At 37.2% G+C, this 15,903-nt stretch overlaps 1 protein-coding gene across 3 annotated transcripts in view; it reads left to right on the top strand.

Annotated features, from left to right (window-relative positions):
• NR2C2 (nuclear receptor subfamily 2 group C member 2) overlaps nt 1-15,903 on the top strand; it is a 115,228-nt gene that overhangs the window by 90,785 nt on the left and 8,540 nt on the right. For all 3 annotated transcript variants that reach the window (XM_031955697.1, XM_031955691.1, XM_031955706.1), the window contains 6 exons: nt 795-928; nt 1,826-2,003; nt 3,174-3,295; nt 5,391-5,530; nt 7,242-7,379; nt 9,600-9,705. In XM_031955697.1, coding sequence (XP_031811557.1) covers nt 795-928; nt 1,826-2,003; nt 3,174-3,295; nt 5,391-5,530; nt 7,242-7,379; nt 9,600-9,705 — 818 coding nt within the window. The remainder of the gene's footprint in view (nt 1-794; nt 929-1,825; nt 2,004-3,173; nt 3,296-5,390; nt 5,531-7,241; nt 7,380-9,599; nt 9,706-15,903) is intronic.

Below are 15,903 nucleotides of genomic sequence, written 5' to 3'. Positions count from 1 at the left end.
CTAGGAGGGCCCCTAGAGATAACCTAGTCCATATCACACATCACTCTGCATGCCCAGCTCTCTGACCAGTGTATTTTCTGGTGATGCAGCGTAAGAATAATAAACTAAAATCAAACTTTTAGTATAATTGTTAAATTATGTTAAATGGAGCAAAAGTTAGTGACTGTGTGATTGAGATAATTCTGTCCTTGATAAAAAGATTCCTCTTAGTATCTGTCTAGTAGTTTTTGTTTGTCTCACATTCAGTAAAAAGCCTGAAGGATTGCAGATTCACCAAGGAACATTTCTCAGAAAAATCGTTTTTAAGAGAAAGCAAAAAGTGAGGGCTTTTCACAAACCTGCCTGCAGGGGGGAGGTGGTCCTATTCTGCTATGCAACAAACTCTCGGTCTTTTGGCAGGGAGTAAGTGTATGATTGTAGGTAGGTAAAACTGTAGCAGTTCCACCACATGCCATTGAAGGAAGGTAAGTGATTGTGTCAAGGTTTTGAAGAATCCACAGCAGGGTCTCATTAGTAGAGTACCAAAATCTGAGCTTGGAGACCTCAGACCTAGTCCCAGCTAACTTTATCTCAGCTTCTTCCTTCACTGATCTATCTCAGAAAATGTGGTATAGCTCACTTGAGTGAGAGGACCTATTTGAAGACTTTGGATCCTTTTTCAAATGAAAGGAGCAGAGAAGCTAAACAGTTTGCATCCTCTCTGTCTCTTTGACTGGGGTTCGAGCAGTGTGGGAGCCACAGAGTGAGCACATATCTGCATTTGACCATGTGATTTTTGTGTTTGTTTTTTCTAGGCTGAGACAAGCCAGGGTGCTCTAGGCACATTGGCAAACGTAGTGACATCCCTTGCCAACCTGAATGAATCTCTGAATAATGGTGACCCTTCAGAAATCCAACAAGAGGACCAATCAGCAAGTGAGATCACTCGGTAGGAACTCAGGGTAGCAGTGTGCATGAAGGCTTCCTTAGGCGGCGATTGGATTTTTCTGCTCTTCTTTAGACTGTCATGTCATCTACATCCTTTATTTAGACAACTACAGTATAACTTTGAAGTTGTTACTGTGAGCCTGTCTCTTTTTTTACATAATAGTTATTAAGATCGTTTCCTATGTGAGCAAATCAATCAAAAGTGGTTGCAGTAAGTAACAGAATTACATAATTGCACAAATAGTGACAGACACACAAAAAAACAAACCCCAACTCTAATAACACTTTTCTTTACTAAATGAATGTTGCTTGCTATTCAGCATTTTTGTAGTATTTCGCTTTTATCCTTCAGTTTTCCTTTTTCTTTTTCCTAAGTAACTATAGACTAATAGCATCAGTTGGTTCCAAGCTTCTATAAATGAAAAAAAGTAGATATTTCCCTCCCAAAATTCCACTGTTATATGTTATACCAAATGCTTTGCAACCAGTTTATTCTTGTCATCAGCTTTCTTTAAGAGTAAACAAGTCAATTCCACCTTGTTGTTTGCTGTATTTTCTAAGTGGAAAAATGAGGACTAGATTTGGGATCCCATTCACTTGCAGCCTGAGGTAGAAAACTAAAATCCATGTTGTGGCTTTATTCAGTTGGTATAATTCACTGTCCTTTCCCTACTTCAAAAGTATATTGTATATTTGAACAAGATTCCAATCTTAAAATATCTTTAGTTATTCAGGAAAAAAATGCTGCATTAAAATTCAGGATGATTGTTTTCTCTGTTATGTTATGTAAAATGTTGAGAAGTGTCATGTCATCCTGGAGCTGCACAAAGTTTATGATTTATTTCCTCTGGGAAATTATTGATTCACATACTTGTATATGATTTGTTTTTGCTTTAAGGGCATTTGATACCTTGGCAAAAGCACTTAACACCACAGATGGCTCTTCACCACCAAACTTAGCAGATGGGATGGATCCTACAGGAGGAGGGAACATTCATGTCATCAGTAGAGATCAGTCAACACCCATCATCGAAGTAGAGGGACCCCTACTTACAGATACACATGTCACATTTAAAGTATGTGCCTTCTTTGTTGTGTTGTCCTCATTTATGATGTCATAATAATGAAGTGATGAGGGTTAGCTTGAATTGTTGTTGGTCCAACCTTGGAGTTAGGTGTTTTTAGTGAATTGATGTTTCATTTATATGCTTGCTTCGAAAGGTTTGTTTTCGGAATGTCTTCCTTTTAGTTAGGAGAAAAGTACCATATTTTTATTCTTTAGTCCAGCATTCCTTCGATCACAGACCTTCAGTGATTAAAGTCTGCTTGTTTCATTAAATCCTGATTAAAATCCTTTTCTTTGTTAACTACTGATTTTTCTGATTTTATAAACTTTTGATGATGATCTATCCACACTACAGATATGTCCCTCTTGTCTCCCTGTCATTTGAGTTGACATATCTTCCATTCAGTCCTGGAATTTATTATAGAACTTGTTAGCAACCTGTATCCATCAGAGTTCCCAAAGTCTTTCCCAGACAAAATTGAAATTTTTTGTTATTTATCTTTCCTAAATTTGTATTCAGTGTTATCTCATAGCTAACTATAAATCTTCTTTCATATCATTTCCAATGAATACTATTATTGAATACAATTAATACTATTATGAGTGAATTTTACCCTATTTCTTCTTTCTTAAATAAAGATTTTCATCACATCTTCATGAGCTGTTGACATAGAACAGCTTATGTTAAGCCAATAGCTGGTTAACTTTAGACAGAACCTCTCCAGATCTCAGTTTCTTCTTCTACAAAATGGAAATAACAATACTTCATGGGTTTGTTGTAAGAACAACAACAACAACAACAAAAAATGCTGTCTATACTCCTAAGCATTACATAAATGTGAGATGGTGGTGGGTGGGAGTGGTAGTGGTGAGGAAGAAAAGGAGGAAGAGGAGACCTTAATGAGCCAGGTCTTGGTGCCGTGTGGTTAGTTAGCATGACCTGGCCATTTAATTCAAATACTGAAGCCTCCTGTTCCTAGAGAGAGGGAGCAGAAGAGTGTAGTTGGATCAGCCCAGCCTGGCAAAGTTCAGACCTTACCGATTACTGTCAGAAGTACTACCTTCAGAATAAAATCTGACTTTAGGGTTGTTTAATTCTGACTACATAAGTTAAAAAACAAACAAACAAACAGCATGTCTGCTGTTGACACTACGCGCCTTGTGCCTCCTTCCTCCCCAGCTCACAATGCCTAGCCCGATGCCAGAGTACCTCAATGTGCATTACATCTGTGAGTCAGCATCACGGCTGCTGTTCCTCTCAATGCACTGGGCCAGATCCATTCCTGCCTTTCAGGCCCTTGGGTAAGTGAACCTCTTCTCTGACTGAGTAATTTAATCTCTGGGCATAAATCAAGGAACCCTAAGAGGACAGTGGCAGCACAAAGGACAGAGAGGTCCTGCTTCCATTCATTTAGGAATTTGTTGTTCTTCCCTTTGTAAAACACTCTGCTAAATATACAAAAAGGTCTAGAACAAGGAGGTTATACATACATCAAAAATGAGATGATTTCTTATACTCTTATTGTAAGAGATCTTAGAGTCAGGACTCTTCCGGTCTTCGTTCTGCCACGAACTTCTCTGCTTCAGTTTCCTTTTCTTTAAATGAGGGCATCAAGCAACAGGCATGTATTAAGTGTCTCCTCTGTGCCAGGCTACTAGCCAGGTGTTCACCTCTGGACCAAGAGTGACACAGGCCCTATCTCAAGAGCAAGCTTTCCAACAGATCAGTTGAAACACCAAGATCTCTTCCACCTCAAACATCCATGTCTCTAAATGTTACAAAGCCATGTACCATGAGGACTCAAAAAATACTAGAGTGAATGATAGGTTATAAGACACAAAGAAGGAAGAGATGATTGAGCATTTTGGTTGTTGGGATAGGTTTCAGAAATAGCTAGAAAGAGAAAGCAAGCATTTATTCAATATTTAGTGCTGGGAATACAATAAAAGCAGCATTGAGAGTTCACAGAGCTTGCTTTCTAATGAGGGGAATTGGAAAGCAAAGGGAGCCAGGCTTGGAGTAAAAGGTAAGAGACAGGATGATGCCCTTGGGGAGTCAAGACTGGCAAGTGTCATGGAGGTCCCAAGTTTCCAACAGAATGGAAATGAACCAAGGAGGATTATAGTGAGAAGACAGTGGATTCATTTTCTTTAATAGTAGGAGGGAAGAGATTTGTTGTCCATATCTTCTAAGGTAAACTATACAGGATATATCAGATAGTAGCCAGTGACTACTAAAATAAATATTAATTAGTGATAGTAAGATGACCCAAATTTGTATCTACTCTGTGAAAGGAGATCTACACACTGCCCGTGACTCCAGACTTTGCTGTCATAACCTCAGTGTCACTGATATTGAGAACTATTCTTGAAGAGTTTTTAAAAGCTCCAGATAGGGGTCATTCATGGGTCTTCCCAGTCTTGCTTTGATCAACATGGGAGCTTTCACTTATTTTGTTTCTGCCTTGACCCAATTCCTACACCAACCTGGTGGCCCCTTCTGTTCTTGAGAGCATATTGATTCCAAATTTGATATGGGCCTCTGATCTGTGTGGCCCATGACTGCTCAGACTGAGACCTCCTGGCTTCAGCCTCCCTAGGGGCTGGGATTGCTCACATCTGACATTGCTCACATCTGACATTGCTGAAGAACTTTTAAAAGTGGAGGGAGAGCGATTTCTCACTAGATGTATGATTTTGGTTGTGTTATTTGGAACTTATTTAAAATCTCACATAAAATATGAAATCTGTCTTTAAGAACTGAAATGCAGGATTGGAATGCTAAACTTATTTTGACATTTGAGAAAGATGAATATCATTGTGAAACTGCATGTGAATAATGGTCCCTCCACTTAGCCCTGGCCTAGGTTTGCTGAGTCACTTCATAGGTCTGGTTTTATACATGTCTATGCCAGGGCATGGGGATTGCTGTGATATAGGAAAAAGATCCCTGGACTTGAATTTGAAGAAAGTGCTATGAGCTGCTGTTGTCGTTGTTATCGTTATTGTTATCATTGTCATTAACATTACTGTTAGTAGGCTGATGACTACTTATTTTACCCACTATAAGCCTCAGTTTCCACATCTATAAAATAGAGCTAAAAGTAGTTTCAATACTAAACCTACAGAATTTTTGTGAAGAAAAGGAATTATAAAGTGCTGTGAATTGTGAGCTGTTAGTATTAATCACCAAGATTATCTGTCAGACAAGTTTCTTTTAACACATCTTGAGAGAGAATATATAAATTCAGAAAGTTTTTTTAAAGACATGAAAAGAGAGTTATAAATGAAACACTTCTGTGTTGATCATTAAAATAATGATATCTGAAGAAATATCTGGAAAATATAAACTGTATAATCTGTCCTTTAAAAATAACTTTTATATCTTTCTCTCTAGTCAGGACTGTAATACAAGCCTGGTACGTGCCTGCTGGAATGAGCTCTTCACCTTGGGCCTAGCCCAATGTTCCCAAGTGATGAGCCTTTCCACTATTCTAGCAGCTATTGTGAACCACCTACAGAACAGCATACAGGAAGGTAAGTGGGGTCATTACAGCTTTTCTGTAGGGCTTGCATTTGGGCTTCTCAGTTTCCAGTCATTTTCACAGATAAAAGTTGGCCCTAGAATAATACATATCTTTGTGGTAAGGTCAACTTCTAAGGAAGGTACGGCTTCTCAGACTTAAGAATTGCTACCTGTTACTGACATGCTTTAAAATTCTATAGTATGTCATTAACATTTTTTTGTCTTTAAGCCAAAAATAATTTAATTTGGCTATTTTAATCAGCAGAGAATGCTACAAGTCCATACATTGAATTTTTTATACAAACTGTTCTAATTTCCTCCGAATGCGGAAAATTATGAGTAGAAAAAATTTTCAATGCTCAACTCAATAGTGACACAAAAAATTATAGTGATGGGAGTTTTGGTAAAACCTACAGTATTGATAATATCATCAATTTAGTTGACTTACTTTTCTATAGTACCCTACATTATCTCCATTTCTTCACTTGAAGAGCTTAAAGCTCAGATTCCACATGCCTCCAAATTCCATTTTCTTTCTACTGGACCACAGGGCATAAAACTGTCTACTCAATATGTAGTAAAAAGAGAAGAGAGTCTGTTACACTAATAGGATAGTGCATAACTAACGTCTCCATAGACAAGAGAGGCAGGAGATGTGTTCAGAGCACAGGTCCATTTTGGTACAGAGGATAAGGAATAAGATGAGATGAGAAAAGAAAGTTATCTCCAGATTGTGGAGCATTTTGAATTCCAAAACAAGAAATTTGCTACTGTATAGAGTTAGTTCATGAAAAACTGAAAACATTTAATCAGAAAAGGAATAACATAAACAGGCTTGTGTAAAAGGGAGACTTTGCCATTTGTAGTATAAAAGGCAGATTAGTGGTGTGAGAAGAATAGCAAGCTATGAAGAGGACTTAATTTGAAATGAGAACACTTAGGTTTGCATCCTTCTTCAAATATGGGAAAAAAAAGAAGTTGATTTAAATCATATCTAAGTCCCTTCCAAACCTCAATCTTCTGATCCTATAAAATCATCACATGTGGCACTAAAATTTAAGAAGAAATAGTTATGAGGTCAGCAACCCAGAATTTAGGCAGAGGAGGAGAGCCAACATTTACATAGTGCTTTACCCATATTATCTCATTTGACAAAGCTGAATAAATAAGGAAAGTTTGCTTTTGTTTGTGTGTTTAAGAAAGGATAAGCTCTTTAAATCAGATTATAATGAGACAAGTAGAGATCCCAGGCCTAAAAAAACTCTGATTGCCACTCTTGAGAAATTACAAATTAAAACGGGTGACACTAATGTAAACAAATACTTCTGGAACTTGAGAACAAAATAAAAATAATAGAATTGTGTATGTTAATATTATTAGAGTGGGAATCAGAGAGAATAGATATGAATTTTTGATGACTAAAGAAAATATAGTGAAAAGCTGTTAACTCCTCAAGGTGATATGGATGAGGGAAATTTAGATGTTAAGATAATGGTTTGGCAAGAATGGTGGCAGTTACTTTGCACAGTGAATTACCACTTTTCCTCTTGCATTTTGTCTCAGTTCAAAAATTAGGATTTGAACCTGTTGAGATTTTAGTGTTAAAATTAAAATTTAATTTATTTTCTAGTTTCTGTTGATCTTGTCATAAAAGAGGAGAAAAGTATTTCATTGGGTATATTCATTCTGCCTTTTTCAGAGAATTTCATTTGTATTTTCTAGATAAACTTTCTGGAGACAGAATAAAACAAGTCATGGAACACATATGGAAACTTCAGGAGTTTTGCAACAGTATGGCTAAGCTTGATATCGACGGGTATGAATATGCATATCTTAAGGCTATCGTACTCTTTAGCCCAGGTAAGATGGCATGCAAGAGTTATTACAAGGCTTCCATCAAATTTTTAATATGTACATGAAATGATTTCATCAGTCAAGAAGTCATACCAGTCTATTTATAAATTCTTTTTTTATAACATTTATTTTTTTTTTCCAAATGCCCTAAATTTATTTGAAGAGGGGGGAAAAAACCACTTAAAACACAAGAAATAATAAAGTCCAGTCATTTTCTTTGTTACATTATTTATTACATTATAGAGTCTTTTCTGATAGGTAAATGTTTGTGATCTTTTTTCCTTATCTATTTTTAGAATTCATTAGCATGTGTAAATCAGTATTTTCCTTGAAATTACTCTCTAAAACATACATTTTAACTAAACAGGAATTATAGAATACAGGTTAGACAAGGGCTGATTCTCTGCATGTTAAGGAATTCTATATGCTTTTGTTTCATCATTCCTTCTCATCTCCCATCATTCCCTATAGATTCAACTCAAAAAATTTTGAGGAATAAATGTGCAACATTTTTTGTCTTCATAATTTACCCTATGCTGTGTTATTGTGCCTGTTAATAGCACCAAGAGCTGAAGGATTGGTAAAAGCAGGTTCAGGGAAGTGAGGGACCCTGTTTGGAGAGTGGGAAGATTTGGTTTGGTAAGGAAGGTGTTACCTTCTTACTAAATTAGGAATCCATTTCTCCTTAGCAACACTCTAAATGACCTCTTCCCTTCCTACATGTGTTTAACCACTATTCACCTGGCTTCAGCTACTCTCATCAAGTTTTGTGATTTCTTCAAATGAAATGTTTGTTTTGTTTGTTTTTCATTTTCAAAAATGTATTTATTTTTTAGCATTTTTTAAAAATTTGAGTTTTATATTCCCTCCTGTCCCTCCCCCATCCACTAAAAAGGCAAGCAGTACATCAGTTTTACATATGAAGTCATGGAAAACATTTTCATATTAACCATATTGAAAAAAAAAAGCAAGTAAAATAGAGAAAGTGAGAAAATTATACTTCAATTTGCACTCAAAATTCATCAATTCTCAATCTAGTGATGGAAAACATTTTTCATCATGAGTTCTTTGAAATTATCTTATATCATTGTCTTATTCAAAGTAGCTAAGTCTTTCACAATTGATCTCATTACAGTATTGTAATTACTAGGCAGAATAATCTCCTGGTTCTGCTCATTTCACTTGACATCAGTTTATATAAGTTTTTCCCAGTTTTTTTCTGAAACCATACTACTTGTTATTTCTTAGAGAACAATAAATTCCATCACAATCATATGCTACAACTTGTTTAACCATTCCCCCCCCCCAAAAAAAAAAAAAAACTGCTCTGAATATTTTTGTATTATAGGTTCTTGTTCTTTTTCTTTTCATTTCTTTGGGGTATAGACCTCATAGCAGTATTGCTGGGTTTAAGGGTGTGGATAGTATTATAGCCCTTTGGGCATAGTTCCAAATTGTTCTCCAGGATATTTGATTGGACCAGTTCACAACTCCACTAACCAGGCAATAGTGTCCTTATTTTCTCATATTCCTTCTATCATTTGTCATTTCTGATGGATATGAAGTGTAATATCTCAGAGTTGTTTTAATTTACATTTCTCTAATCAACTGTAACGTAGAACATTTTTTATATTACTATAGGTAACTTTTATTTCTTCTTTTGAAAACTGATATCCTTTAATCATTTATCAACTGGGGAATAGTTCTTATTTTTATAAACTTGACTCAGTTCCCTGTATACTTATGAAATGAGGCCTATACCAAAGAAACTTTCTCTGATAAAGAATGAGATTTTACAAAATTTCTTTGTAAAGAAATTTACAAAAATTATAAATATTTTTGATATTAAATGAATTGATATTTCAAGCTGCAATGATTAGGTTTTTCTTCCCACAGAAGTTAACAGCAATTTACTAAAGTGATTCTTCTCCCTTTCTTCCTTCCCCCCTACCCTTGCTCTACACCTCTTTAATAGTAAAATATTGTTAAAAAGAAGGAAGTAGAAAATTATGTGAGTAAATATATTCAGAATAGGTGCTAATGTCTAATAGTACTTAGTTATTTTTTTCAAATGGACACAGATTTTATGTTCTTTATCTCAGAAATCTTCAGCATCTAGTCTTTTACCATGTCTCAGAATGTATTCCCATAATAAACTGGACTGAAAATATTAAATTATTCTACAGAAAAGCTCTAAGAATATGAGTCTTTCTTTTCTGTTTTCAGATCATCCAGGTTTGACCAGTACAAGCCAAATAGAAAAATTCCAAGAGAAGGCACAGATGGAGTTACAGGACTATGTACAGAAAACCTATTCAGAAGACACATACAGGTATGTAAACATTAAATGATTGACTGGGAGAATCTGATAATTCATCAATAATTTTAGTAATTATGGATAATTTAGTTTCATTACCAAAGTACATTAAATTAAAGTTGCTTAGCAAATGGCGAACATGATTAAGTAACTATAATTGTATTCATTATTGTTATGATAATATGCTTTTAGCAGTGTGATTTAGTGTAATAATCAATGAACTGAGTTCTAGTTCTTTATTGACCACAAGCTAACTATGGGACTTTAGTTTTGTAAATGGTAAAATGAGAAGATTAAGGGGAATTCCTTCTAAGGTTTCTTCCCAACACTAACATTTTATTTTGATGAGAAGATTTGCTCAGAATAGGCTGTTTTAGTAAAGTTTCTCAAGAGAGGGTGACTGGCTGAAGAGCTATGGTCTTAAGGCAGCATCTTTTGATATATGGATGTATTTCACTGAAAGAAGTGAGATCATTCCTATCTAAAGGAATAGGGGTCTAGAAAAAGAAATGATATCCTTACTCACATACATGTTTCTGAAATTGTTCAAATGACAAGTTACTATTTGCAAATAAATTTTTTATAAGTTGGGATTTGCAGTTAGAACTGGGACCCTGTTCATACTCTTCTTCTTAAATTTATCTTTAACACACATTCCTTTTGTAAATCATGTTGGGAGAGAAAAATCAGAGCAAAACCATGGGGGAGAGAGAAAAAAAAAATCAGAAAAAAGAAATGAACATAACTTGTGTTGATATATATTCAATCTCCATAATTCTTATTCTGGATGGAGATGGCATTTTCTGTCCAAAGTCTATTGGAATTGCTTTGAATCACTGAACCACTGAGAAGAATCAAATCTTTCATAGTTGATCACCTCATATTCTTGATGTTATTGTGTACAATGTATTTCTGGTTCTGCTTATTTTACTCAGCATCAGTTTGTGTAAATCTTTCCAGGCCTTTCTATAATCAGTTTGTTCATTATTTTTTATAAAACAACAATATTCCATTGCCTTCATATACCACAACTTGTTCAGCCATTCTCCAATTGATGGGGATCTACTCATTTTCCATTTCTTTGCCAGCACAAAAAGAGCTGCTACAAACATTTTTTATATGAATTCTTCTAGCTTATTTCATTGCTTCTTTCTCACTTGGGTAAGGAGCTTCCTAATGGATCTCCCTGCCTCCAGATCCATCCTCCAAACAGCTGCTTGAGTGATTTCCTGGAAGTGGTGGTCACCTCCCTTCCCCTCCATATACGGTCAATTCCCTGGTTCCGCTTACCCCCATGAGCAAGTCTGGCTCCCACCTGCCTCTCTAGGTTTGTGCTCTGTTACTCTCCTCCTCAGTCCGGCCAAAGTTTCTGATCTTCCTCTTCTCTCCCGGCTTCTGCACTGACTGCACCCCACTGGCACAATGCACCCACAGCACAGGTGCTAATGTCTTCATGAAGTCTTTCTTGATTCTTCCAGCTACTTGCACCATCCCATTGCCACCAAAAAAAAATAATAATAACTTTTTTATTTTGCATATATTTCTATGCATTTTTGTGTACGTGTACACACACACACATACACATGCGCATGCTCTCACCCTAAGAGTAGGGACTGTTGGTTTGGATCTTTCTATCCCCTGGTTTGGATCTGTCTAACACAGAGCAGACAAACTTGAATAAACGCTTGTCTCCCTACAATCACTGTATAACCCAGATCTTGGTATAGGCTTGAACATGAGTTTTAATGTCAGAGTCATGAGGGCCGAAAGGGCTTTTAGTTGAACCCGTGTTGCTGTAGCCCTGCTAGTGTGGGATGTGCCTATCTTGGGCAATGGAGAGTGTGGAAGGTGCCTTCCCCTCCCTGGTGGTGCATCCTGCAGCCTCACTCACACACGGCACTCCCTTTGCTTTCTGGCCCCTCATTCTATATCTGTCCAGGAGAAAATGAGGTGGACTCTGGGGGTGCAGTACACTGATGGGAAGGGACTTGATTTGGAGCCAGAGGGTCTAGGTTCAGATCCTGACTCTGCCTCTTCCCCCTTGGGTGATTCTGAACAAGTTACTTCTCTCTGGGTCTCATTGTCTTTATCTGTAAAATGAAAAGTTTGGGCTGAATAGATAATATCCGAGTTCTCTACCAATTGTAAATCAAATAGAAACTATGATCATTTTATATAGGTTGTGATTTTCAAGTAATTTTTTTATTTAAAGGAGGAATTAGGGGGTGGAGTAAGACAAGCTAGGATCACTTTTGCAGTGGATGAGGAGAAGGGAGGTAGTGGAGAGCTTGTGTCCATTCCCTTCACTTCCCCCCCAAAAAAATCAAGAATAAAGACCAAGGACTTTTGCTTATCCTGACTCCGGCTGATTCTAAGGCATTCAGGGTGCTAACCCAGACTTCACAAATTCCCATACCACACTGTCAATTCGTGCTTAGCTTTGAGTCCTAAACTCCTGTCTCCCCACCTTTTTTTTTTTCCCCAAATAAACTATAATAGCCACATTCCACCCAGTTGTAAGACTTTTCACTTTTGCTTTGACCCAATATTCCTTTTGACCGGTTGGTATGGTAAAGGGTCACTTTACTGCTGAGACTCTAGAGCAGGGGTCCTCAAACTTTGTAAATAGGGGGCGCTGAGACTCTAGAGCAGGGGTCCTCAAACTTTGTAAATAGGGGGCCAGTTCACTGTCCCTCAGACTGTTGTTGGAGGGCCGGACTATAGTAAAAACAAAAACTATGAACAAATTCCTATGTACACTGCATATATGTTATTTTGAAGTGAAGAAACAAAACGGGAACAAATACAGTCTTTAAAATGAAGTAAAGTTAAATCAACAGACTTACCAGTATTTCAATGGAAACTATGGGCCTACTTTTGGCTAATGAGATGGTCAATGTCTGGTTCCATATTTGTCACTGCTAGTTGTAACAAGTGATGCAAGTGTGCATCCGTTAGTCTTGATCTGGTTGGAGATTTCAAATGTTTCATTCTAGAAAAAGTCTGTTCACAGACATAAGTGCTGCCAAAGATGGTTCCTGAGATGAGGATATGTCTCAGAGGGGAGAGATGCATAGAAATTATGAAGGCTGCTTGACTTGAATGCGTCTTTCAGAGTCACAATTCTGCAGCTCAGCCAGTTCCATTTGGTAAATTGTATCCACATTTTCAATGTCAATAGAAAATGGGTTATGGAAAAGCTCTATGTCCTGTTCATGGAGATGAAGCTCTTTAAATCTAAATTGGAACTCCTTTTGTAATTTTTCCAGTGAATCCACACATGTTTTGTTTGGGAATGTAATCAGCGGTTCTTCCACTAACAGATTTTGAGTTGTGGGGAGATGGCAGAAGTTTTCCTCCTTCACTTGTTTGATGAGGAGGCCTAATTTTACTTCATATGCTTTGACATGTGATTGCATTTCACAGATGAGCTTCCCCTTTCCTTGAAGTTGCATATTGAAATTGTTGAGTAGCTCTGTTACATCTGTCAGAAAGGCAAGGTGCCATTTCCATTCTGCATCATTGAGCTGTGGTACTTCTTTATTTTTTGAAAGCAGAAAAGTTGTAATCTGTGGAGTAAGTCATAGAAATGTTTCAAAACTCTCCCTCGACTCTCAGCCAGTGGACTTCTGTGTGATACAGAACATCTTCATACTCAACATTTAGCTCAGACAGAAATTCCTGAAATTGTCTGTGATTTAGTGCATTAGCTCTAATGAAGTTAACCCAAGATACCACAATTTTCATAACAGAGTCCACTTCAGTGATTTACTACACAGTGCTTGTTGGTGGATAAGGCAGTGTATGGCTATTGGATGAGAATGGTTATGTTTGTCCATCTCTTGGTTAATGCGAGCAATTACTCCTTTCTTAGACCCCACCACACTAGGAGCACCCTCAGTTGTCACGCTGGCTAGTTTAGCCCAGTCTAGCTCCAAACCATTCATAGTTTGGCAAACCTTTTCATAGATATCCTCTCCTGTAGTTGTTCCTTTGATGCTTGGAAATGCAGCAAGCCCTTCTGTGACTTCAAAATAATCATTCGTCCCATGAATAAAAATTAGAAGTTGTGCAGAATCACAAACATCATTGCTTTCGTCGAGTGCCAAGGAAAAATATGAAATTTTTTTTATGGAGTTTTGCAAATGCTGATGCAGATTGTCTCCCATTTCTTCAATCCTCCATGTAATTGTAGGTCCTGAAAGACTCACTATGCTAAATAAATCGGCCTTCTCTGGACACATCTATTTGGCAAACAGAAAGAAGGCATTTTTTAACAAATTCTCCCTCAATGAATGGTCTGCCAGTGTGTGCTATTAGCTTGGCCACTTGAAAACTTCCTTGCAATGATGAAATATTTAGCTGCTTCTGCTTCTCAAAGTATTTTGCTGAGTTGTCGATGTATTTTTCAGTTTTAATATTTTATCTTTTCTCACTTCTCCAACCAAACAATCATATTTATCTTTATGTTGAGTTTCATAGTGTTGACGCAAATTATATTCTTTGAACACAGACACTATATTTTGGCATATCAGACATACAGCTCTTTCCTTGTACTGCATGAAAAAGTAATCATAAGTCTACTGTTCTTTGAATATCCTACACTCTGAGTCAATTTTTCTTTTTCTTCACATCATTATTTCCTAGGGCTTCCAAATTGCTATTAGTAAAATACCTATATATATATATATATATATATATATATATATATATATATATATATATATACAGTACTACAAAAACAATATACCAGCAATAACTTTGCCCACACAGAGGCATACAGACTGCAATGCCCAACTTCCTCCAAGCTGCCTCTGCGCTGTGATGCCTCCATTTCCCGCACTCTCTCTCCTGCTCGCGCTCCCACTTCCGACCTTTACTGCTGCAGTGAATTCCCCCTGCAGTGGCCATGACATGCACAGCATGCACTGTACATCCCCCGCCCTGTCTGTTGTGGTGGCTGCTGTTACTGTACAAGGCCACGGGCCATCAGTTCTCTGTCTTCTGCATCTCTCTCCCTTCCCCACACCACACACCCCAACCTGGGAACTCACCTCACCTCAGTATCGCCTCACACTCTGTCTCAGCCTTCCTGATCAGCCTCAGCTCATTCTGAGTTTTAACACTCTGGACACTATTTTTTTTAAGCTTTTTATTTACATGGGTATTTTTTCAACATTGACCCTTGCAAAGCCTTCTGTTCCAAATGTTCCTTCCTTCTCCCCACCCCCTCCCTTAGATAGCAGGTAGTCCAATACATGTTAAATATGTTAAAATATGTGTTAAATCCAATGTATGTGTACATATTTATACAGTTATCTTGCTGCCCAAGAAAAATTGAATCAAGAAGGAAAAAAAAAAAAAAAAACCTGAGAAATAAAACAAAAAGCAAGCAAACAACAACAGAAAGAGTGAGAATGCTAAATTGTGTTCCACACTCAGTTTCCATGGTCCTCTCTCTGAGTGTAGATGGCTCTCTTTGTCACTGAACAAGTGGAATTGTTTGAATCGTCTCATTGTTGAAGATGGCCACTTCCACCAGAATTAATCATCATATAGTCTTGTTGTTGTCGTGTATAATGATCTCCTGGTCCTGCTCATTTCACTTAGCAGCAGTTCATGTAAGTCTCTCCAGGCCTTTCTGAAATCATCCTGCTAGTCTGGACACTATATTCTTCCAGAACCATGCCATGACCTAGAATTCATTCTTGTTGACCAGCCTTGTATATGATGCACATAAAATCTTAGCTGACTGATTACATCCTATATATCCATACCATTCTCCTTAGACTATTCTCCCTTTTCTCCTGTTTGGAACTTGTTTCTTTATATCTTTAGAATTTCATTACTGAGAGTTTTTCATCTATCCTAGGCCCCCATTCCTCTGAACCTTTAAAAGCCCCAAATTTGACTTGCACATCAGAGTCAAACCATCACAGACGGGGCAATCATGTCCACTTTTCTCAAAGTTCTCATCATTTCTACCCTAGCAACCAGTTAGTTTTTCTGGGTGGGCATCAGGTTTAGGATTAAGTTTGTCTTACTGGTCCTTCCAGTTTTGAAAAATTGAATTACCAATAATGCATGTCACTAAGTAGTTAGCTGATCTGCTTTTGATAGAGCAAGTGCTTTAAAAAGCATATGATTTCTGTTTCCCAAGTCCCTCATCTAGTTTCTCTTTCACTCCAGGTGATCTGTAGCCTCAGTTCTGTT

This window comes from Sarcophilus harrisii, chromosome 1, assembly GCF_902635505.1.
Source record: "Sarcophilus harrisii chromosome 1, mSarHar1.11, whole genome shotgun sequence".
NCBI lineage: Eukaryota > Metazoa > Chordata > Mammalia > Dasyuromorphia > Dasyuridae > Sarcophilus > Sarcophilus harrisii.
Note: the sequence above shows the minus strand (reverse complement) of the source record. Positions and strands in the feature narration are given on the sequence as shown.